Source organism: Aedes aegypti, chromosome 3 (genome assembly GCF_002204515.2).
Source record: "Aedes aegypti strain LVP_AGWG chromosome 3, AaegL5.0 Primary Assembly, whole genome shotgun sequence".
Lineage (NCBI taxonomy): Eukaryota > Metazoa > Arthropoda > Insecta > Diptera > Culicidae > Aedes > Aedes aegypti.
In genome coordinates, this window is record NC_035109.1 from 121400595 (window position 1) to 121427114 (window position 26520).

The window sequence follows — 26520 nt, forward strand, 5'->3', positions numbered from 1 at the left end:
ATTTGTTCATATCAGATCTCCGTGGTGTTTCATTTGAACAAGTGTATAATTGCACCAACGTCAATGAAAAACTCCGTTGTTTTACCAAACTATTTGTTTCAATTCTTAATTCGCACGCTCCTCTTAGAAGAAAATTAGTTACGAATCCGACTAGTCCTTGGATCAATGGTAACATAAGCCGACTATTCAAAAATCGATCAGACGCATATGAATGCTGGAAGCGGGATGAAAGAGATTCTCAAAAATGGAAAAATTTCACACGCCTTCGCAATCTTACCAATCGTGAAGTTGAACGCACCAAAAAAGAATTTTTCGCCTCAAAGCTTAGTGCTGATCTTCCCGCGAAACAGCTTTGGAAAAATATCAAACGACTGGGGTTGAAACAAACAAACACTACTATTGGAAGTGGTGATGTATGTGCCGATTCATTGAACACATTTTTCGTATCCCATAATGTTCCTATCTCGTTCAATCCGAATAACAATTCTTCTGAACTCGAACCAAACTTTTCCTTCCGATGCGTAAACAATGATGAAGTCCTTAAGGAGTTCATTTCCGCTTCATGTGATGCTATTGGTGTTGATAACATTCCGTTAAAAATTCTGAAGATGTCCCTCTGCGTTACATTACCTTACATTACAGATATTTTCAACTTTTGCATTATCACTTGTGAGTTTCCTATTGACTGGAAAGTGGCTAAAGTCATACCAATTGGTAAGATTGAAAATCCTGTATCAGTAAATGCATTCTTCCTGCTCTCTCTAAAGTTTTTGAATCGATTCTTACGAACCAGCTCAACGAGTACTTAAGCCAGGAAAATCTGTTATGTCCTTTGCAATCAGGTTATAGGAAAACATGCAGTACTGTGACTGCCTTGATAAAAATTGAAAATGACATTAAAGAAGCTCTTGACAAAAAAATGATTACCATAATGGCCCTTCTGGATTTTAGTAAGGCATTTGACACCATAGATCATCGACTATTATGCAAAAAGCTGAAATATATTTTCCTGATAGATAATCTTTCCATTAATCTATTAAGGTCCTACTTACAGAATCGTGTCCAGTATGTTGAATTTAACTTCCAACAATCTGAAACGATTAATGTAGAAAGTGGAGTCCCTCAAGGGTCAATTCTTGGTCCGATACTTTTTTCAATGTATATAAACGATTTGCCTTCTGTACTATCCTACTGTAAATTTCATTTGTATGCAGACGATTGTCAATTATACATTTCAGGAAATCATAAAAATATTTCTGACATTGTAAACCTCATTAACATGGATATACGTCGCATCTTGATATGGTGTGAGCAAAACGGATTACAACTAAATGCAAAAAAGACGCAAACTATAATTTTCCGCACCAAGCGAACAGTTCTAACAGATATTCCACTGATTAGAGTTAATGATAATTTGATTAACTATACAGATGTGGTAAAAAACCTGGGTCTTCTTATGGATTGTAATTTAAACTGGAACGCACAAGTTAATTCCTTGTGTAAAAAAGTTTATGATGCTTTGCACTCTCTAGTTATTTTGAGACATTGCACTCCATTGCATATAAGAGTTCATCTTGCGAGATCACTTTTAGTGCCCTTGTTCGACTATGGTGATGTTCTATTTGGTCTTGTATCTAAGAAAAATTTAAATAAACTAAATCTAGTTTTTAATGCGGTCACCAGATATGCATACAACCTGAAAAAATACGATCATATATCACACTTTAGGAAGGCAATACTTGGATGTGAATTCACAACTCATCTAAAGTTCAGAATGTGCATTCAAACTTACAAAATTTTGAATTATCCTCCACAGAACTGAATTAGGATTCTTTTCATTTAGACGAAAAACTAAAATTTACTTGAATTCTGTTTAATATTACATTGGTATTAGAGGTTACTTAGATTAAAATACAGGCATATACTTTGAAAATCATTAGATGATTATTTGTGCTACTGTAGTTTGAATAAATAAATAAATAAATAAATAAATAAATAAATAAATAAATAAATAAATATTCTATGTTTTTAGCTGCAATGAATATCACGGTATCATCAGCAAACAAATTAATATCACAAAATCGTAAGACTCGTCGCATGTCATGAATGAATGAATGAATAAAATAGGCCCTAATACACTTCCCTGTGGCACACCAAGGTTATTCTCAGATAAATAGTTTTCAAACCATTTATATACAGGACACGAAATTCCAAAACGCCTGATTGTTTTTAACAATAAGGGCCGAGAGATTGTTTCAAAGGCGCGCTTCAGATCCAAAAAAAAAACAGCAATAATCGTATCTTTTCGCACCATATGTTCTTTCCACTTGACCAATACCAAGTTCAATGCGGTTTCACAGGAATGACCTTCCCAATATCCCGATTGTTCCGGTATCAGCAAGTTGTTACTATTTAAGTACGTTAAAATCTGGCCTTTAATAACAAGTTCTAAAATTTTCTCTAATGTGTGCAACATGTTGATGGGACGAAAATCCTCGGCTTTTATCGTCCCAGCAACCTTTTGAATAGGGATCACTAAGGATTCCTTCCAAACTTGTGGCACGTGCCCAGTTTGCAGTGATTCATTTATTAGGTCCAGCAAGCTGAGTCCGATAACATGAAAGCAATCTTGAATTATCTTTGAATTTACGTTATCTACGCTAGCCGTCTTTCCCATAGAAAAGCAAATATTTTTTAATTATTCCATCGTAATTGGGTGAAAGCTTTCTAATCTACAATTAATGTTTATCAGCTGTTTTATTTCATCAGGTTCATCAACTAACTCGATGGATCGGTTGATTGATGAAACACTATCAACAAAGAATTCATTAAATTAACATACTATTACTTGTTCAGAATCTTCTAATGTGCCATTGAAGGTTATGGACCGCGATTTAGATTTACTAGGCTTTAACAAAGATTTCAAAATTTTCCATAACTCTCTGCTGTTGTTTTGATGCTGATCAATTTTCCTCTGAATATATTCACCACGTGTTTGTTTCAAACTTTGCGAATATTTGTTCCGCGCGATCTTGTACCTTTTCCAATTATTTTCACTATTATTCCTAAGCACTCTTTTGTACAGTCCCTCTTGCGTTTAAGACGTAAAAGATCTAAATTGTACCAGCTGTTCGAATTTTTCAATGGTACAACTTTTTGTTCAACTAATTGATTGGTACAAGTTTTCAAAACGTCAGTTAGAACAGCTGATTTTTGATCTAAAGAACCGCTATTTGCTTGAAAATCCACATTTCTCTCGATAAGACCCGAAATTGCTTGTTATGAATATTTCCTTTTTAAATTTTTAAATAACTTAAATAGTAAATGATTTGTTCATATTCGGCTTCAAAAGTTATGGACAAAGGTACTAAAGTAGAAGCATTAACCTAAGAATGCTAATGTCGCTGTTGTTCGTGTTACCAACATCTAGTTTGCCATGAACTGACAGCATGAGTACCGGGAATCAAAGTGTCAAATTAATTATAAAAACCATAACAACGATATGGTATAGAACAAACAATGAAAAACTATAATTTAAGGTAATAATAATTAAAATCGCCACTAGCGTTCTATTACTAATATTTTTATTGGTATCAACGACTAAGGAATCGTTACCAAACATTGTCTACATACGTGATCAATGTTATTTTCATTAAACAAGATTACAGATAATGGTCACGAAATGGGTTCCAGTACTTATTTTAAAATAGTTAGATAGATACCTTTATTTGAGAGATTTGCATTCCAAGGCTGGCTCACCTCTTTCGTTCTAATATGAAACTTTCAACATTTGCATTTCCAAATGAAATGTTTAAAGCTAAGTATGCTGTTCCGCTCAAGAAAAGTAAAAATTTCTGCGCAAGAAATGGTCAAGAAATTTTCTACAGTGAGCTTCATTTGAAATGACATTTCTTTTCAACTGCGTACTGCGATCAAAGAAAAATGCTTTTCTTGACCATTTCTTGCAAGAAATTTTCCACGCATCGACATAGGCGATTACTTTTCTGTTGAAGTGCATACTTCGCTTAAGATACGCGCAAAAAAAGATCAATGTTACCCTGGACTACGGTATCATGTTTGCTATACTATGCTTAACCATTCTTGAATTCATGTTTGAATGAGTATTGAGATGATTATTCAAACTTTCCATGAGAATTGCACAACAACCGAACTATTTTAGCTCGCTAATCAATGCTACTCCGTTTCACGGTACCATGAACACACATTTTTCAAGAAATCAAACTAACGAGAAAACAATCATGAACATAATCAACGACGATATGCGCACTCAAATAACAGTGTGATCTACCGCTAGTTAATTGTCGGATATCACTTACTTGTAGCTCCCAGTCTCCTGGTGTCTCTGGCAATGTAGTTGGCGAAGATGATCGATCGCATACTGGTCTTGCCAGAGCCACTCTTGCCCATCAAAAGCACCTAAAAAGCATCACCATTAGTCAGAGAAGACCGTCAGTCAAAAGAAACGATAGGCATTTTCCATTGCATTCCTCGGGATGATTCAGATGCACTTCACGCACAGCTGAGGCGCACCATCAACTCTAGGCATCCACAAAGGACGGCAAAGGAAAACATCACATCAGTATTATTATCAGTAATGTTACCTTCTTCTTCATCTTGCTGTGTCGTACTGCTCCTACTACGGCTGCCTTGCGTTCTTTTCTCCTACGCCCACCCTTTGGTACCCTGACTTGAGCTGAGCTGATCGGATGAGAGATATTCGATCCGTTCGAATCCGTTTACCATTCGACGGAATCCACACAAATCGTCCACTTTCCACACTATTGCCTGCTTACCCTCTATATCAACGACGCAATTGCACAAATCACACCTTTAACTATACCAAAATCTTGCAAAATTGTACGTCCTGAGGACGAATTCCGTCTTGTCTCTGGCGAATGTTATTTGACTTTTGGTGGATTATGGGTTCTTCTCTGCACCACCACCACCAGCAGCATTACTATCTTCCTACTGTAGCATGAGACGAATAGTTACCATACAAATAACGATAGCGACAATGTGTGCGTCAGCTCAGTGATAACCTTTTGACGTTTATTCGCTACCATAGTGAGTATGAGATGGACTATTGCGGGCCGTTTCGAGTGAGAAAATGAGAAGTATTGTTGGTTTCAAGTATAAACTACAATATGTATATTATTTCAATGGTTTAGTCAGCTGAAAACCGCAAACTTGCGCCATGCTTTCAGGATGACTGAAACAACTGATCTTTAGAGATTGACAACTAAGGGATGGTACACAAATTATATCACGCTTAATTTATTTTTTTTTCGACTATATACCCCCCCCCCTTGTCACGCTTTTCGTATGAGACCTCCAAAAATTGTGTAAGGCTTGTCACGCTTGGATTAACCTCCTCCCCCCTTGGAGCGTGACATAATTTGTGCATGAACCCTAAGCAGGTTACCCAATAATTCACATTTGACTTAATTAGTGAACTCAATTTTGGTACAGGTAAATCTAGTTTCAGTGAAACTTTTTCGCTGATTAGGAGAACTCTACGGATTTTAACATAAATTGATCCTCGAAAGAGTAACTCTTGAACTGATCAACAACTAGAAAATTACGAATAAGTTAGTATTGAACTTCTTTCTTACTCGAAGGTAAATATCATTCTCTATAAGCAACTTGAATGAACTTCATGTAAAGTGAAGTTCGGGTAATTACTTGAAAAATAGGCTTATATAGCCAGAAGATGCTTTTTTTATCCGAACTTTTGATTGCTTGGGTAGGGCATAATGTACGCTCAAACTTAAGAAATCTTAAACCTATTTTCGAGTGCTTTGCGAGAGACTTGCATCGACTGAAAGCACATAGAACAGATATCCACGTTCAATATCAAATCTTTGTTGAGAATTTGCCGATATTTTGAAATGGCAAGTAGCAACATCGCACTGGCGCTGATATAGATAAGTTCCCATTACGATATAAGAATTGAATATAAAATTGCAAGATAAGGTAAAAAGATATAATATGCCACTCTAAGAAAAAAAAAACTGCTCTTTCGGAATAGCAAATGCAAGGTGTTATTTCTTTGGGTGGTCACGCTCTGCATGCAACTCTCAACTTCTCTTGCCAAGTAGCTTCTAAAAAGGGTACAATATGTTTTATGAAAACGGACCAAATTCTGACGTTTTAAAACAATCCAGGCAATATGCCCCTCCCGAAGGAAAACATTTCACATCCTTGTACCGCTTTGATTCATACTCCGAAAACTTAATGCATGATTCCTGACAAAACTGCTAAGTTTATATGGATGAAATCTCTGGAGAAATCGACGGAGAATAGCCTGAAGCGATCTTTGACTTTCCTTTTGAAGGAAGCTCAACAAAAGTATTTCAAGACAGAACGTCTTAAAGCCTCTGAAATTTCAACCAAAAAAAATTGATCATATTAGTCAGAAAGTTGTTCAAAAATTTTGTCTATAGTAGTTCACCGAGAAATTTTATTTTATTTTATTGATGTACAAGGGGGTCAGGGGCCATGTCTCCAGTATAAGTTTGAAAACTCATACCGTCCATAATACACCGGGGGATTTAGAGTTTGGGAAGTAGGCAACGCAACATCTTTGACCAGAAGGTTCTTTAAGTTTTGCTTTTACTCTAGACTTCCTCTACACGTATGAATGATGCAAGGTCGAAAGAACATGGAATCAGTCATACATATAGCGGTAGTGAAGTGTTTTGCCTAAGGATTGGGGAAAGGAGGGATTATGTGTGGTGTTTTGTGAATAGCTCTGTGGAACAAATTTGTTATTAGTAAATAGTTAGTTAATCTGATTTACCTCAATTAGCAGTAATGATTAAATAAAAATTATACTCATTATTTTCTAGGCCATTACGCTGCCATGATAAGGGATATCCTGCCTCTCCAATGACTTGTTCCTCCTTCTGTCGGCCAATACGCTGCCATGTCTTTCCTCTCGAATGTTTTTTTCCTCATTGTGATTGCGGGTTAGATATGAAAACAAGGATAAGGAGAGAAAAAATGTTAGTGATTGTTACATGCTTTATTGCTGTATTGGCCTACAATGAAATCATACAAAATTCGCTCTTTGAATTCCCACGAAAACAATCCCCATGCAGCTTTTGAGAAACTCCATGGTAACGATCACTGTACGCCATGTGCGGCATTCAAGACATCTCAACAAAAGTGACGGTAAACAACAAAAATTAATCCGAAAGAGCGAAAACCTCAATGTTTCAATAGGCCAGGGGAAGTGGTTCACCTAGAGTGAATTTCTGTCAAAGAAAAAGTAGATTTTGTATGAGATTTGACAGAAAAATGAATGACAAGTTCATCCACTTCTCCTGGCCTATGTAGGACAACTCAGCTTTACTGCATGTGAGAAGTTATTGGTGATATTCTCACAACGGCCATTCAGAATGGTTCGACGGATGTAGATGAAAGATCATTATGATAAAATTAACGCGACGACATGTTAGTAAGCTCAGAACGATTATTGTATTTGCAACTGTTAATTTAGATAGTTAAGCTAAGGGTCGATTATTGTATATAACTTACTATAGAAGCATAAGTAAAACGCGCACGCGAAGTAATGACCTTCCATCCCATCTTCAAGTGATCCCCACAAGCACAACACTTCATTCTGGCACTTTAGAACGTCCATGTTGTAACTTGCTCACACAAGAAATCTGCCTCGACCGAGTTGGCAGAACGCGCCCATACCCCTTTCTGAACCAAAGGACAGGGGTCTATAGTAGTTCACCGAGAAATTAGTTATAAATTTTACTAGGATATGGACTCACGAATTTTACTATAAATTTCAACAAATGCGCCAAACATTCATTCGTGGATCAAACCTAAATGCCACGGTATGTTTTTACCTAGAGAATTATAAGAATCGAATATACATCGATTATTTTCCCTAGTGAGCAGTATTTGGTCTATGGTTTCATAATCAGAAGGTTTTAAAATATGCTATCGGTGAATATTTTTCCATACATTTTGTATGAGCTAGAATGCGTCCAAAAGCGGTTTTTTATGGATTCTAATGAAAAAAAAATCAAAATTTCACTGATGGAATAGTTTTTTAAACCCAAAAACTGATGTTTTGCGAGAAAATTTACTTGTGCAGTCGTTTTTTATAATCTGCTGGCTTAGACATAGCGTGTAAACCATTTTATCACTATCATTTCGATCACTATAATTATCCCAACTACGCGTTTCAATGAAGATTGCTTAAACATACATGGAACGATTCAAATATGACGTCCATCGTTTTTCGGTATTTCTAGACCCCCCTCTCCCTTCTTCTTCTTCTTTCTGGCGTTACGTCCCCACTGGGACAAAGCCTGCTTCTCAGATTAGTGTTCTTATGAGCACTTCCACAGTTATTAACTGAGAGCTTACTTTGCCGATTGACCATTTTTGCAAATGTATATCGTGTGGCAGGTACGAAGATACTCTATGCCCTGGGAATCGAGAAAATTTCCTTTACGAAAAGATCCTCGACCAGCGGGATTCGAACCCACAACCTTCAGCATGGTCATGCTGAATAGCTGCGCGTTTACTGCTACGGCCCCCTCCCCCCTCTGTCACGCTTTTTCCAATACCTAATACATACACGTTCACACTTCCATATACCCCCCCCCCCCTTCTCCCAAATGAAGGACGATCCCCTAGGCTATTTGTTTCGAAATTATTTTTAAAATAATTGTTCATTGTTAGCATTTAGTGATTGTTTTAGATATGGAACAAAAATCACATTATTCAGTTTTTCTCGAGTTCAACGTATGTAGATGAAGCTCGAAACTACCTTTGGAAAATGAGAGTTAATGTTAAAAATAAATTCTTACTGGGATTTTTTCCTCTTCTATTATGAAATTCTCAATTCTGCCGGGAGGGGCCCAGCTGTACTACCCGATAGGTTCGGAAAGGTAGATCCACCGTTGATGCCATCCAAAAGGTCATGGACGCTAAGGAGACGGCGCTGGTACTGAATCGGTACTGATGATCGATGATCGGCTGAGCTTGTCGATTATGCAGCCATGTCGATTATGCATGTGACAGTAGGGTGGGGCTTATTTCCAAAAATCTTTCGTAGTCAGGATTTACAAAGTGGAAAATGATCATCGGTCCCAAAATAACATCCTGTGAAAAAATGAGAATTTTTGGTGAAGGTTTAGAGGTGGCGCAAAGGGCGTATGTGCAGTTTTCCCATTTTAGTGAACTCTGAAAAATTTTGGTATGCTTTTCAGCTTGTTTTGGTGATTTTGAGACCCTTAAGGGCAAAAAATCACCTCAAAATTGCGATATCTCCACTCCTTTAGATGATATTTGACGAAATATATTTTATGCATGCGATTTTGGCCCTTGAATAGGTTACGCTGGCTGATTGATATGAACCCGAATAAGCATATGAATAGCTGGGGAGAATTCCTATGCTAGTAGAATGGAACAAAGAGCAAAGAAGAATGAGAGAAAGAACAAAGAACACAGAAGAATGTAAGGTGGGGTGAGTTAAACAGGTGGGAGGGTGACTAAGGAATCTAGAAAACGATAATTATATTTATTTACTTCATTTTTTTCATTTTTTTTTCTCGGGGATGGGATTTGATTCCAGATCCTCAGCGTGAAATGTGTGTGTTCTAACCACTACACCAGGTCCGACCCCTTGACTTCTATTTAATATTACCTACTTCAGAAATATTTCGAGCATTTTTTCTTTAAGTAGGGGAAGAGCACCAATTTTTTAACCATCTCTAGTTTTCAACCCATGTATACGATTTTGTTGGAACTTATTGCAACTTTATTGGACTTTATGGAAAAATTTCAATAACGGCTAAAATGTCCTTAATTCCATGCGAAGTTTCATCATTATTCTCCTTATAGATATAGATAAATGCACGTCACTTTACTGCTTTAGTTCAATCCTTTGGTTGTTTTTTTTTTCTGAATGATGATAGATATATTGCTAGGGACGAAAGGGACCGTTGCGAAATTTACATCCTGGAAATTCAGCCTCACGCAGTATCTATTAGATCCATAACTAATTTATATAATTATTTATATATACATTGGACATCCTGTGAAAATTCATTCATGTAGCTCTGTCCTAATAAATATGTTTCAGAACTGTGACGACTTAATTTTGGTTTTATTTGAGAGGTTTTCAACCTGAAGTGCTTTAGCTCTTGCACCCTATAGAAGCTCGTGCACTAATTTGAATTTTGACTACCGATTTTTTTTCCTTCTGCTGTTGTTTATACACATCGATTTCAAATACAGATGTAGAACGATGTATTGAACTTCATCTGCATTTTCGTTTGTCCGATGTTATGTTGAAGGTGTTGTGGCGAAAGTGAAGTATTGGAACCGCAAACGCAATTAATTGCTGAAATGGCATCATAATCCGGAAATTCCTGTGGAAATTCTAACAAGAAGTGTTATTGCTGGAAAGCAAAAATCGTTTATGGATTTACCTAATAAGGATATATCGTGTGGAATCAAAATCCGAACACCTAAGAAATGAATCTAAACTCTTCCACTTCATATGAAACTCCTTCTATTTGTATGAAGTGTACGGATTTTGAGCCTGTATGGATTTGGGCCCCTCTGTAATTTCTTTCAGATTATAAAAGCAATTGCTGGAGTTATATCAAACGGACATTCTAAAATACTAAATGAGTGGTAAACTTGCATATAATCACATCTCATACATCCAACCGAGATATTTTCACGACTCCATAGTTGATTCTATTATAATATCATCAGTTACACCCTCCCCCTTGTTTAACCCACCCCACCTTACATTCTTCTGTGTTCTTCGTTCTTTCTATCATTATTCTTTGCTCTTTGTTCCATTCTACAAGCATAGGAATCCTCCCCAGCTATTCTTATTCGGATTCATAGTAATCAGTCATTGCAACCTATTCAAGGGCCAAAAATCGCATGCATAAAATATATTTCGTCAAATATCATCTAAAGGAGTGGAGATATCGCAATTTTGAGGTGATTTTTTGCCCTTAAGGGTCTCAAAATCACCAAAACAAGCTGAAAAGCATACCAAAATTTTTCAGAGTTCACTAAAATGGGAAAACTGCACATACGCCCTTTGCGCCACCTCTAAACCTTCACCAAAAATTCTCATTTTTTCACAGGATGTTATTTTGGGACCGATGATCATTTTCCACTTTGTAAATCCTGACTACGAAAGATTTTTGGAAATAAGCCCCACCCTAATGTGACAGGGCCGTGAAAGTGACACCAGCTCTATCTCGGATTATGCCCAACAATTCAGCGATCAGCAGCAGCAAGAAGCGACTACTGGCGAGCGTGTCTACATCAATATTCAGATACGCTGGCCCCGTGTGGGTGACAGCACTGCAGACGAAGAGGAACCGCTACCGGCTGAACAATAATAGCCATGCGTGTGTCGAGTGCGTATCGTACGATATCATCGGAGGCAGTCTGTGTGATTGCAGGATTGATCCCTATAAGCCTTCAAATCGAAGAGGACAGCGAGTGCTACAGGGACCGAGGCACGCGGGGAATTCGGAAAATAGCCAGAGATGAAACCATGAGGAAATGGCAACAGCATTGGGATAACGTTGAGAATGGTAGATGGACCCGCCGACTAATTCCGTGCCTATCGATGTGGGTGAACAGAAAACACGGAGAAGTGAATTTCCACTTGACATAGTTTTTGTCTGGCCATGGCTGCTCTAAGAAATACCTGAATAGGTTTGGCCACGCAAGGTCGCCGTTATGCACCGGGCGCGGCGATGTTGACGAAACCTCTGAGCACGTGGTCTTCGAATGTCCGCGCTTCGAGCATGAGCGAGCCGAAATGACATCTGTCGTCGGCAATGGCGTTAATGTGCACAATATCGTCCAACGAATGTGTGCTGATGAAAAGAAATGGGACGCGGTAAACAGAACTATCGTCCAGCTGATGTTTCTTTAACAACGGAGATGGCGAGAGGAGCAGCGGCACTTAACGCAGCGGACAGCACATGGTTCTGAGTTGTAGGGGCAGCCGAAATCGTCGGACCGACCTCGGCACTTGACAAGTCAGTCTGTTGAAGCGAGCCTATGAAGGAGACCAACGGGCGTGACCGGAGTAGGCTAGATCCTTCGCCGGGGACCGAGTAGAGCGGGCGTAGCGTAATTGGTAATAAGTCGTCGAAGCGCCTGCAAACCGGAAGTCATCCTCCAACCGAAATCGCAGGACCGAACCCGGCACTTAACCGACCAACACCGCGTCGGAGTAGGCTATGTCCTTCCACCTGGGACTAGCTGCGTAGATAGCGAAACAACACCGGCCAATGGTCATCGGGGCGCCTGTGAACCGGAAATTTCCCTTCTCCGGAATCGCAGGACCGACCTCGGCATCTGCCCGGCCAGCTTCGGAGAAACAGCACCGGCCAATGGTCATCGGGGCGCCTGTGAACCGGAAATTTCCCTTCTCCGGAATCGCAGGACCGACCTCGGCATCTGCCCGGCCAGCTTCGGAGAAGGTTAAGTCCACTGTCAGGGACTAGCTGAGTAGATCGCGTAGTTGCAACGGCAAATGGTCGTCGGGACACCTGCGAATCGGAAGTTTCTCTTCACCGGAAACGCAGGACCGGCTTCGACATCAGTCCGGATAGCATGGATTCGGAAGATCTTCTGCCGTCGGAAAAATCTTTGTCGGAGTAGGATAGATCCACCGTCGGAGACTAATCTTAGTAGTCCGTAGCGAGTCACCGGCTTAAGCCGTCGGGGCAGTATAAAGAAACCTAGGAAAGTACAGGAGCACATGATGCACGGGATTCACCACAGGAAGCGAAGCAAGAAGCAGTGCTGGTTAGCACAATAGACCTCCCCCCCCCCTGAAGTAATGCCAAGAGGCAGATCCGGGGGAATGGCTCGTGGGCGAAGGTGGATTTAGTCGGTAGAAAAAACGCACACATGACTAACTTTTACGCGCCCCGTGCCAGATTCACTACATTTTTTTAGGCGCACTCTACCCCTTCATGGTGTTTCATATCTATTGCAATTCGGTGAAATTATGTGTATACGTTTAAACCAATTAACGGTTAAAATATGTTTTGAACTACTGGAGCTAATGTAATTTTTGAATTTCACTTATGAAATAACTTATTACGCGTGGTGAAGATAGGCAAATTATGGGTGAAATTATGAAAAAAAAAATCCACGTGCTCGGCTGGGATTTGAACCCAGGACTCTTGTATGCTAGACGACCGCTTTACCAACTAAGCTACCGAGGTGACCCAATAACTGAATTGGTTAAAAGTTTAGAATTCAAATCCATATCCATCCATCTCATGTTCCTACACACGCGGAAAGAGCGAATGCGATTTGTTTAGTGTTGAAACTGTTTGCCTATCATACCTACATCACTACCACAACAGCTGACGAGGTTTGAATAAGTCGGAAGATTCCCGACATGAGGCAGCAACAGCTGTTCAAAATTTCCTTGCGCGGCTGTTGCTGCCTCAAGGCGGGAATCTTCCGGATCAACAGCCAACAGATAGATTTAGACATTAAATGACAAATTTTGCGGCATGCATAGTAAAAACCAGTCTCTAATAGAACTAGCGATAACTTTTGGATGGATGAGATATTTGTTTTTGGGGGGGTGGTTTTGAATTTTGAATCTGTGGCCGAAAATATATTTTCCTACAGGAAGACCTGAATCGGGTTGGGGTTGAAACTGTAATTCTGAACGGGTTGCGCCAGTTCCAACCTGGTTCAAAATTTGAGGTTAGTTTCGTTGGCGCTCCTGTTTGGGGCGCCCTGACCGGGATCACGGTCAGTTTGAGTGCGCACCTGATTTGACGTTTCCTAATGTATACAAGCATCCCACTGCAGGAGTGGAATCGAAAATCTGTTGGAAAATCACCACGCTGATACCCATAGGGTTGAAGCAACTGTGCCGCATCTCGAATTATTTTCAGAATGTAGTGAGTATCCATGTTTTCAAAAATTCATAAGAAAAATAGGAGTGCATATAAACAAAATCGGAGAGCGTTAATATCCATTAAAAATGATTGTCTTTCGAAGAAATATACAAAAACTGGGGGTTAGATCTGATGGAAATGGTCTATTACGTCATATTTGGAGTTCACAGCACACAGAATTGACAGCAGTAAAATTACCATTACGTCTCACAAAACCACGAGTGAAAAATAAAATCAAACGCAATAGGGTCCTAAAGCCCTGTACCAATTTTAGTGCCAAACGCTTGAGTTTAGGCCAAAAGCACATGTTTACTCAATTTTCTAATGTTTTCCGTTGGTTTGAGCCCAAAAAACATTTTTTTAGATTTTGCCACATCCTTTGGCTTAAACTCAAATTTTGGGTGTATTTTGTTTTCCGTATCCCTTACGAAATGTCAGATAGGAACAACCCCAGTGGTCGAACTAAAACCCCTGTGGTGTTTTTGTCGACTAAGCGAACGTCAAACATGATCAAAAGTGTCAAGGTTCATTTATGGAGCAAATTTTTAAATTAAATTTCAAACATGATATAGCCATTATTTGAGAGGGAAAAATTGCTAAAGTAGTTACAGTAACATTTTTTTTCGTGTTATTAAATAAAAACAAGATTTCATTAAAAATTTTAGGACCCAATTTTGCGTCATTTTACTCGCCTTTATATGTCGGTCTTCTATGACACAATATAACATGTTTTTTTCGAAGTGTGTAGGTTAGTTTGGATGATATTTGAGAAGCTCCAAAAGTTATATATTTTGAAGTTATTTTCTTTTTAAAAGACATAGTGCTTATGGAAAGATGCGAAACTAACATCATGAGGCTTGTAGCAACGGAATCTTCGGATTGCGGAACAAATCACAACACTTCGAATAATTATAAATTCTCTATACACCGCGCCGCGAGGCACACCTTTATTCTTTGCCGTCTCCAGTTCTACTCCTCTACACTCTTCGTCGCTCGATCTCTGTACTGCTACTCTACATATTAAGGTATGGTATCGATCCCAATAGTTGCCCGATGCTACAAGGCTAAATTGGTGTTTTTAAGCTTCAGACAAAGTTAGGGGACAATTTGCTTTAGGTGGCACACTTTCCCAAAATTCCGCTACAAATGTTTCAAAAGAGAATTTTCCCACCTACAATAATATTAAAATAGTTTTGTTAAGACTAAGTCTCCAGAGACGCTTTATACAAATTCATTATTTCTTTCATACCAGTAACGCAACAAATTTAATCGAAGCAATAAAATATATTTTTTGTTATTTTTTTTGGTTTTTGTTTTACCATCCTAATCGTTTCCTAAAAGCAGACTTTCACATTAAGTACAGATTTGCTAGTTCCTATCGGCGGTGTTCCAATTTGTTCTCTATTGGCATCCAGCAATGGAACTATCGACGCGACACAGAGCGGCCGGGAAATTTTGGAACGCCAGACTGTTCAGCTCGGCGTCGAATTGCTGCAAAGAAACGTGAATGTTAATTATCAACACAGATTTGATCACAGCATTTGAAATGAAGACTTACATCATTGAATGCGAAGCTCGGCACAAAGGTCAACGGAATCTGCTGGGTACGACGTTCAGCTTCCAACTGCAACTGTATTCCCTGGACACCTTCGACGCAGTTCTGCGTCGACACAAGATCCGCGCCAGATCGGAAGGTGCACTAGAAGGGGAGGCATCAGAAAATTTAAGTACAAAGTCCAGGTCATTAAATCTAGTCTAAAGTAAGTTGACGATAAGAATTGTTCAAAATAAAATGATGAGATAAGATTTTTCTTCAGCCCTCAATACCAACCTCCCATCCCCGAGGATCAGCTTCGAAGCTCATCTGGCAGGAAACGTACGACACCTGTCGATCCTGATCGGGCAGTTGATTCAGGACACACGACTGGATCCTGTTTCCTTCACATTCCAAGGGTCCATGTTGGCACTCGAAAGACGCTCCACCGTTGATACTCTGAGGAAAAAAAATGAAGAAGAAGAAGATATGAATTGATTTCGCAGTTTTTGCACCCATCACAGTAACTTATTTAACATTATCGGTAGGTTAATTGGCAGAAATTTGACGATAAGATTGGCAGCAGACTTCCAATTCGTCCGACGTCGGTAGATAAGTGCTGAATTTTGTCAGCTGGTTTGACAGCTAACATTGACACGATGATATTGCCGTTTAATGAAGCTATGCATTGTTCGGAAGTGATAATATGTGAACAATTCGAATTGGAAGCTTAATTTTGTCGCAATGTCAAGTTTTATCACTTTGATTCTGGGCCATTGTAGGATGTTTCTGATTCTGGATCATTCTGGAGCAAAGAGTATCGACTTAAAACTCTGCAGTGCATAGAAAAACTTTTCAAGATAAGGAACTGCTGAAAAGATATGCTTAAAATATTTCTAAAGTAATGCTCGGAATCCTAGAGTGAGGAATACTTGGAAGAAGGCTTACAGAAAATCCTTAATGTTAAAAGCTTAAAGTAATTCATCTGGGAAATTCTTCCAATATTTCGTCCACAGATTCTATGCTGATTTCTCCAGTAATCACCATAGGTATTGCTCCAAAAACTCTCCTAGGTTCTTCCAAGCATTTCTCTTTGTTATTTGTTAATGAATCTTATTGGACACTACAACGCTTAAAGGTTTTCTTCTGGTTTTCAATGAAACTCATTTTGGGATAATTTCTACATGGATTGTTCCAAGCAATTTAAACACTCCTCTACAGCAAAAATCTTTAATAGATACCATAAGTAATTTTTTCCGGTGTTGCTACGAGTATTTCCTCTAATTTTCTTCAAAATTATTCATTCAATTCAGGTTATTATTCAATTAATCCTTCATCATTTTTCATGGTTTCTCCCGTAATAAACCCATCCATTTCTTGAAGATTTTTTTTAGTAGTTTTCCAGAGGTATCGTGAGAATCTTCTGGAAAATCTTCCAAGAAATCTTGCACAGATCAGTCTACCACTCATATCTGATTACTTATGTGTTTACTCCAAAATATATTATGAGTAGTGCGCACTTGCATGATTAACTTTGGCATATGAGGTTTTTCTCGGCCGAATTGTCTGAAGCTTTGCAATAAGAAGCACTTCAGTGCGACGCATATTGTGGCCAAATATGAGCTTAGTAGCTTAAAAAACCCAACTGCCGAAGTGAATCAAAAGTGCCAAGAATAGGATCCGGCTCCCTATTTATCAAAAAAAAAAAATCTAGGCAAGTATACCTACAGGAATTCCTGTAGGAGAATCGTACAGGAATTCAACAAGAAATTTGTACAGAGACTTCACCAGAAATTTCTTTAGGGGTTCCTCTATCAATTCATCCAGGGTTTGTTCAGTAGTGTGTCCCAAAATTTCACGTTGTTAGAACCTTCAAAAGGTAGCTGAGGATGTCACGATCAAACTTTTGTATGAGGGGAACTCTGAGAAATGACGTTTGGATGTCGAAATTTTCCGAATTCAGCAGTCGAAATTTTCCGAAAAGTCCGATTCAGCAAAATTTCGTTCAACTTATAGGTACTTTTTAAATCTTGGGTTCCAAACTATCTTGATTTCTTACGCGTTTTAGAGTTATTTAAGATTTACTGAGGATAGAAATGTAACTTTTTAGGTGGCTTAGGCTGAATATTATACAAGTGTGATCCAATTCCCAAGATATGGCTTCATAATCTGAAGAAAATCCAATGGTACATCGATTTTCACAAATCATTTAGTAAGGCTGGATTTATAATTTGGTGGACAGGTCTTAGCTATTTAGTTTCGTACAAGGATTGACTATTGAAATAAAATAACAGTCGTTTTTCACTTCATATCAAACGTCCGTTATGCCAAATGTATAACGAGAAACGTTCTCATGTAAAATATGTTTATTGGAAAAGGGTAACCCTCACACTGTTTTAATCAGAGTTGCTCGATGTCACCATCAATGCTTAAAATTTGCTGATTTGTACAGGCCGACTGCGATACAAATCGGATCATTCCATATCACATCAACATCATGCTGTCTACTCCATCACCAGTGCATTGATGGCGATAGACTATGGATATCACTGATGGGTTAAGTTTAGCTTTAAATTGAGCAGATAAAATGGCAATTTATCAGTACGATATTTTCGACAGTGTTGCGGATAGATTGAAACTATGTGTTGGTCACTGAAAAACATCAATAGTATGGATAATGACCACGTGATCACTCATTCTGCAGTGATTTTGATCTAGAGTGCGATGTCGCATCACTGCTGTTGGTTGTCAAATCAAAGTGATATTGATAGCTCGCAAGTGATATTGATAGTTTTAGACCATCAGCCATCAGCTGATATGATTGATATTAAGCAACTTTGGTTTTAATTATTCCGAATACTTTGGAAATAACTTTACAGCTACTGCATAGCTTTGGTTGACCTATAATAATGGTGCTTTCAGCTAACAGCATTACAAAACTATTGATAAAAAAATTAGCATAAAGTGAGCATAAAAATAAGCTAAAAATTGTCTAGCAAATAATAAATCCAGCCTTAACAACAGTTTCAAGTTAATTGTGGGGCGCCAATCGTTTTCCTTTGGTTAGTGGGAACAAATGTTGGATACTGGATCACATTTGTATGATATTTAAAAAAAAAAAAAAAAAACAAATAAGTGGCAATTCTTTCCGCAGTAAATCTCAAATAACTTCAAAACGCATAAAATTAGGGGTGTGATGTTCTCGGAAAAGTTTTCCTTACGAAATTTCCCATATTAATAAACAGAGAATTATTTTAGCATTATGTTTGATACCCATTTTTAGTTATATAAAATAAAAATGTACCGAAAAAAAAACATTGTTTTCGAACAATCAAAAAATAAGTCTGTACAATTTTAGTGCAAAACATTCAGTGAATGATTTGTTTTTTTTTTAGATAGGGAGCCTTACGGCTTCGGCACCATTCGACTATTATCGGCAACCAAATTTCAAACGCCAAATACACAGTATTTTTCTATCAAAACACATCAATGAAAACATTTAGATAGCCATTTTGGATTGAAAAACGAGACGTTTAATTTGTAGAAGTTCAAACATTATGGTGTCTATATATTGCTCAACGTATGCAACACAATGATCTGTTGAATTTATTATTCTTTCAAAATATCACCATTCTTTGGATGAACAATCTTCCAAAAAAATCTCGTCGCTTAGTTATGGAAATATTGAACATTGTTGAATTTATTATTCTTTCAAAATTTCATCGTTCTTTACATAAAACTGCTGATCTTTATCCAATGACAACCTAAAGTGCGAGTGCTCGGGACCTTTCAAGTTTTACAGCGTGATTGTGAGTAAGTCCCTGACCTGATACAGTTGGCAATAAAACAATTTGGTCATCATATAATGCACTTTTATGCGTAGAATAAAATGGCCAATTTTGATGTCCGAAATGCATCAAAAGTCTGTAAATGAAGTTTTCCTACTCTTGGAGAATTATCAAACAAGAGAATTGTGTTTATCCTATGTATCGCGTAAGGTGAGTATAGTTGACTTTGGTGACAAAACTTGACTTGTATGGCAATTTATTCACTTAATTTGTCACAGAATAGAGCTTAGTGACATTTGAACACACGTAGACTAGCATACGCTCGTCATACACAGTTTGTTTTTGTTTTCCTCAAAGAAACTTGCACACGCTTTCCAGACTCATCAAAATGCATATGGAAATATTACCCAATTTGAAAAATTTACACCCGGTTTCTGGGTGCTTTTCGAGACTGAGTGCATATTGTTTTCCTCTAAGGTTCGCAACTACATCTACACTAGGGCACCCATACCATTGGGCGTGATAACCACTATTCAAACTTCATGTGTATTGCAACTATTACCAACAAAGTTCATAATACTACTAATACTATAATACTACTCAAAAGTTATTTTTTGATGGTATCGAAAAGTATTGTATTTTGCCATATAAGAGAAATAAAGAATTTTGTATGGAGACTGCAAGCATGGTGATAAAATCGATTTAATCTAAATTTAATCATTCAATTTCAATCAAATTACATCTAAAATGAAAGTTAAAGTCCTATTTTGCATGCTTAGGGGATTAGATTTCAAATAAGATTGATATATCATATTTTAAATTACATGTAAACATCAATAAATTCAGTAAATTGTGCATCTTTGGCGACCTATAGCTAAAAATGGTGACGTGCTGGAACATTTCTTAGAACGACATCAGATTCAGCAACCCCAAATCTACAGTCACCCCACAGTTATGGATCAGCTAAGGGTCATTTTTAAGAATAAAATATGATTACAAATCATGGTGACCTTGTACAAAACAAATTTAACCGCCAGGCAATGCCGAATATAATTGTTTTCGAGAATACACATAAAAAATCACGGTTATTTACGAAAAAGTGTCGATTTCGAAAGAAATTTCAAACGTTGTCCATCCCACAGATGTGGATCAGTGGAACAGGAGGGTCCTTATTATGGATCAAATCGACTCATATTCTGGATCAGAGCACTATAAAAGCAATTTATCTGTGAAGCAAGCGAATGGTGTATTAGTGAAAGTATACGTTTAGGCGTTTCTTTCGGAATCGTCTTATCATTGATTCATAACTGTGGTACGGGTTTCAATGCCCCACAGTTATGAATCAACGATTTTATGAATACGGATAACATTTTTTTTATACGGATGAATAAAATATGCTAGAAGATGTTATGATTGATTGCAATGCTGTACAGATTCATGGTTCACGTAGATAAAATGTGTTCTGCGTAATTGCAACTCTATTTGAAGAGATATTCGCCGTTTAAGCCAACTTTGATCCATATTTGTGTGCTATCCATAACTGTGGGGTGACTGTACTAGAGACACATAATTTGATTCTTGAGACACGCAAAAATGTCATTTTTGTTACGCTGTGTAATCAGACGTCATTTTGCGTTCCTAATTTGTTTTGAATTTCAAAAAATTGGTCTAGTAACCTTTGATAATAGTCATCGGCATATTAAGAGAAAATTGGGAATAAAAAATCAACAGAAACACATCGAGATGCAGAAATATTGAGATGAGGGGTTAATCGAGATATGGAGAGAGAAATTGTAAGTAGAATAAAGGGACCGAAGAAATCATCGACATAAGGAGAGATACCGAGATATAGAACATCGAAATGTGGAGAGTCGACTTATAACATAATTATAATTTGACCACTTTTAGGTTAAAGAACCCATTTCTATTTTCAAATTATAATTATAATTAATGATTACGCCTACGCAATCCAAATGGTTTTCTCATATTCAAAACCATTATTGATTAAGTTCAAATTTAGGGCGATACGTTCAAATTTGTCGATTTGCAAACATCTCTAATTTTTTTTTAAATGCGTGCATATTTCAAGGATATGTTGTTCTACGCAACCATCACTCTCCATAATAGCTTCCTTTTCTTCTAATACACATTCTTGATTGGACTATGGTATCTCAACTTTTCGACGATGTCCGGTATTGGATGCTGTCCGGTACTGGGAGATCTCCTCCTAAACAAAATGCATTCGGATGGTTGAATTGATGGAACCCCACGCTATGTCTGAACAAGACGATTATTAAAATCGAATGTACATCGGATTTTTTTTTTCGATAGAGTTTAGTATTTGGGATATATTTTAATAATCGGAAAGTTTTCAAATATTCCATCGGTGAAATTTTGATTTTTTCCACTTTTTAGCCATTTTTCATACTAAATCCTTTGAAAATCTCGTTTTCGACGCATTTCAGCCCATACAAAATGTATGGAAAAAGTTTCACCAATAGAATATTTTAAAACCTTCCGATTATGAAAATATAGACCAAATACTGATCTCCAGCGAGAAAAAATCCGATGTACATTCGATTTTTATAATCGTCTGGTTCGGACATAGCGTGAACTCTCGATAGTTATAATCAATACCGTTTTTAAGGACCCCTCCATTTTCGACAAATCTTGGCTTGCTAAAACTGCCATAACTCAGAAATTTCGTTACTACCTATTACATGTTTTCGAAAAGAGAATAAATAGGAGCTTCATTAGAAAAAAAAATCTAGGGGGGCATATTGAATTTGGCCGCCACGTTGGATTTTACGGAAAACCTGAATTTTCATGGTGGTCGTGGTTATGACTTTAATATTATATCTTTGGAAAGTCGTGCTAGTTTAACACTAAGTAGATTTGCCAAAATCCGAGATGTTTGTTTTATAAATTAAATGTTATGTGCGATTTTGTGAAACATTTCTTATCTTACAGGTGCAATTTGCAGTCATATAATGGTGCGATAGCGATTTACGCGATAAAATATGGTCTACAAAACTTTAGTTTGAAAGATCATACAGTATCCACAATTAAGAATCACCCACAATTTATGAATCAGCTGCCTTTAAAGGACAAAATAACAGTAAAAAATAGCACAAAACATCACGGAAACGTGTTCGTTTATAATTTATTTTGAGTAAAATTGTTAACGTGATGTTTTGTGCTGATTTTTGTTGTTATTTTGTCATTTAAAGTCAGCTGATTCATAAAATGTGGGTGGTTCTTAATTGTGGATTCACTGTACAATAGACTGGCTCAGCTCAGTATGGGAAAAAAATTAAGTGGTTTAATTCCACGGGGCACACCCTGGAATTATTCCTTAGGGTTAGAGGAAGACTTCCTGACAATTTCAGCGCATTTGGTCGTTCCATGAGCTGGCGCATTTGAATTGAAGTTAATATAGGATTTCCAGCTCAAACATATGGGAAACAGTACATCATCTACTGTTTGGTTCAGGAAAATTGTTGATCGCGTTCAATTGAACCCAGAATGTCAAAAACACTACTTGATACCATAGCGAACAATATTGTAAAAGGTTGTATCATGATTAAAATTGATAAAATTGATGTTTTAACTATCTGAAGTAGATCTGCAATACAGCTTTGTATTTTTTCAAAATAGCATTACCACTATGCGCATCATAGCCACCTATGACGCTGGGCGAGCTGCTGCGTGAGTTCTGATTTGAGCCAAACTTTTAACATCTGAAAGGGTAATGAAAATCAGCTTGAATCCAGATATGTACATCGTTTTGCAATTATGTTCATTAGGGTATCAACTAGTGTATTTGTCATTCTGGGTCCAATTGAACACGATTAATTAGTATACAAAACAAAACCGTGACAAAGGGTCAATTTTCAATACATTTGAAACGAATATCCCATACAAAATTTGAATTGAATGCGCCAGCTAGGGACTCAACCAAATGTGTTGAAATTTTGAGAGACCTTTTTTCTTATCCTAAGGCACATATCTAGGGGTGCCCCGTTGAGTTTTACAACTTTTTTGTTTTAGGCCAGTCTAATCATACACCTTTCATTTTAACATAGTTTATGTTAAACTAGCTTGGCTTTCCAATAATGCAAAAAAAAATGAATCGTTGGTTGTTATTTTTGCCAATGGGGCTCCTATGTATGAATTTTCCAAAAACATGTTATTTTGAAGGGGTGGTCTAAGAAATTTATGTGTTTTGTAAAATTGCCATTTATGTGTTATGGCAATTTTATTGAGTCAAAATTGTAAAAATCGATGGGTTTAGCTATTTCTTTCTTCACTTCAGTTTCTTCTCTTACTCGACGGGAGCTTTTGAACGAACATGAATTTGAACATTTTGATAGACCAAGTGTAAGTAGTGGGCTGAGCTCAGAGAGAATTACTCAATTTAAAACGTAATGTGTCAATAAAACTTTCAACATGAAAGATGTATTCCTCTTTAGTTAAAGTTAATGCCAAGTGGGTGTTTCAATATGACGCACCTTATGATGGATAGAATTTACTTTGCGAATACCAAAAAGTTATCCAAACGCCAGAACTAAGAAGAAGAACTTTCCGTAGCATGTTCAATTAACCGAAAAGCCAGCCTGAATACTAGTTTGCCAGAAACTGATTTCTGACCTACATTAATAGGTACAGCCAACATTGGGATCATTTGATTGTAAACACGAACACTGCGCTAGAAAAACTAGTTAAATGTGGATCACATAAGACATCGTACACTAGTACCGATCAAAGTTGTATCGTTCTCCTGACAAGACATGAACGATATGGTTTATTAAGTAGTCATGGACCATTATGAAAAACCAACTATTCAATGGTCTGTTACCCTAAATTTCAACAGAAGTATTGATTCTTGCGATGCTCAATCTCCTCGTTACTATTTTTTTAATTCAATAGATGGTCATTGCATTCAACGATGGAATCGATAAACATGGGCTAAATTCGATCGAAAATTTAAACAATTGATTCTTTCAGTTAGCCTGTGCTCCAACCCAATCACTATAAACCCCTTATTTGTAGCCAAATGCATTGAGGTAAAAGAGTCCCAATCCAATCTGCTACTGAATAAATTTAAGCTAAACACACTGTCCTTCACAGTTTCTTTCCCTGGCACTTTGCACCTACAAGTTTTGGAACTAAATTGAATCCTTCAAGGTCAACCGCCGAGCAAATGCTGCACTATGTGCTTGGCGCTTTACCGCCGCGAGTCATTCGCCTTTACAACTAGATTTAGCTTAGCTTTACTTACCCTAGCCTTGCCGAATGGGATGAACTCCAGATCAATATGATCGCGTAAGGCGTTGTAGTTCGGTGCCAGCTGGTTGGATACCCATCGGATGCTGTCCGGACACAGATGCTCGTAGAATACCGTCACTTTGACCTGCCGAAACACACAATCCAGAAGAAGAACCCAAATCAGAACCTATTTAATATTCTCCACAAACAAAGCGAAATGCCCAAATTTTTGCACGTCTCCAAACACAAAGACGTCCAATATTTAGCACTTTGTCCCCCCAGCCAGAAACAATTTGCAGCCACATTTTGGATGTTAAATATTGACTCACTTTGGCATCGACGCTGGCAGCCACGAGGGCCAAAACTAGAATCGGAACGACTCGGAACATGTTTCACTCGAAGAAGTTGCGCGCGCTCAAACACCAGCCAGTCACGGAAAACACGACAAACTAGCTCTGCGGTCGATCAATTACTGTGCAATGGTGTCGCCCCTGCTCTTGTTCGAAGCCGTGTCTTCCAGAAGATTGGCTTCGTCGAGAGTCTAGACTCTAGAGCGACAAAAGCACAAAATGTGATATGCCGCAGCTTTTTTTTTCTTCTGGTATAGAGACGTGGAAGTTTTGGTTTACTACTATCGCTGTACTCGGTATAGCTAATCTACGCTGTGTGTACTACAATCAGCTGAGCCGAAGGTGAGCAATATCAATTTAACGATCGGGAGCTCTGATTTCGGTTGGATATGCGTGAGCGTAGGTACATAGGCACAGCAAAGATTTTAATCTGTGAGGGGTGGGATATTAAAACATGGGGCCTTCCTTAGCCGAGTGGTTAGAGTCCGCGGCTACAAAGCAATGCCATGCTGAAGGTGTCTGGGTTCGAATCCCGGTCGGTCCAGGATCTTTTCGTAATGGAAATTTCCTTGACTTCCCTGGGCATAAAGTATCATCGTACCTGCCACACGATATACGAATGCGAAAATGGCAACTTTGGCAAAGAAAGCTCTCAGTTAATAACTGTGGAAGTGCTCATAAGAACACTACGCTGAGAAGCAGGCTCTGTCCCAGTGAGGACATAAATGCCAAGAAGAAGAAGAAGGGATATTAAAACAAGAATCCCCCTTTTGAATTACGTTGGAGATTAAAAATTATATTTTAAACAATTCAAGTATGATTCAAAATTAGGTTTATAGTTCATCAACTGATTACAATTTTTTTAATCAATTTAATTCTTCTTAAAACATAATATCGATTCATTCAATGTTGAGTGCTCCTAACATCGATTAAAAAAATCGATTAATCGGAACAAAAAATCGATTTTCGGAACATCGATTCAAAATCCCTATCGCTAGTCCACACCTCGACCGTCATCAACTATGATCACTAGGGCAATTCAAAATTTAAAAATGTTTGAAAATCCAATCTCCCATATGCTCCTTTACCATCCTTACCATAAAAATAGTGTTCTGTGAAATTTTCAGCTTTCTACACTGAAACAAGCGTTGCAGTAATGAGAACCATGAACGTGTTTTTAAATTTACTATTCCAACCACGATTGAGCTATCATGAACGCTTTTTATTTGCGTTTCGTTCCCTCTCAATCCAACCGCGTCGACAGCCGAGCGGCTAGCGTTCGCGCTTGGCAATCACCAGATCCTCGGTTCGATTCTGGTCTGCTGCAAGTTTTTAACCATGATATAGTAATTTTTACTATACAAATGGTGTCATGGTAAAATTGAATGCACAAAATATTCTAAAAAAATGCGAATTTAGTCTGCACAAATCAAGTGGCGTTGTGTATTAAATTTAACCCTCTGATAAAGTATTTTCAACCGCAACGCTGTTCTCAGTGTAGGTGGTGATTTAAAGGTGGCCCAAAGACAGTATACAGTATTGGACAAAACATTTGCAACTTTTTCGATTTTCCATACAAAATGACCAACTTTGGTAAGCTAGATCTCAGTTATTTA

The 26520-nt window shown here is 37.8% G+C and overlaps 2 protein-coding genes across 2 annotated transcripts in view; both read right to left on the reverse strand.

Moving 5' to 3' along the window:
• The window catches only part of LOC5568836 (ras-related GTP-binding protein A), a 39896-nt gene extending 34913 nt beyond the window's left edge, over positions 1 to 4983 (reverse strand). Inside the window, exons 1-2 of the mRNA XM_001658152.2 lie at positions 4623 to 4983; positions 4338 to 4437 (exon numbers count right to left, since the gene is read on the reverse strand). Coding sequence (XP_001658202.2) covers positions 4338 to 4437; positions 4623 to 4634 — 112 coding nt within the window. The 5' untranslated portion in view covers positions 4635 to 4983. The remainder of the gene's footprint in view (positions 1 to 4337; positions 4438 to 4622) is intronic.
• Positions 4984 to 15228: 10245 nt separating this feature from the next.
• LOC110678498 (GILT-like protein 1) lies at positions 15229 to 25219 on the reverse strand. Its single transcript, XM_021851459.1, has 5 exons — positions 24884 to 25219; positions 24568 to 24699; positions 15796 to 15957; positions 15523 to 15663; positions 15229 to 15455 (listed from the first exon to the last, which is right to left on the reverse strand). Exons 1-5 carry the CDS (start codon positions 24941 to 24943, stop codon positions 15366 to 15368), a joined length of 585 nt encoding a protein of 194 aa, XP_021707151.1. The 5' UTR covers positions 24944 to 25219; the 3' UTR covers positions 15229 to 15365.
• Positions 25220 to 26520: the final 1301 nt, after the last annotated feature.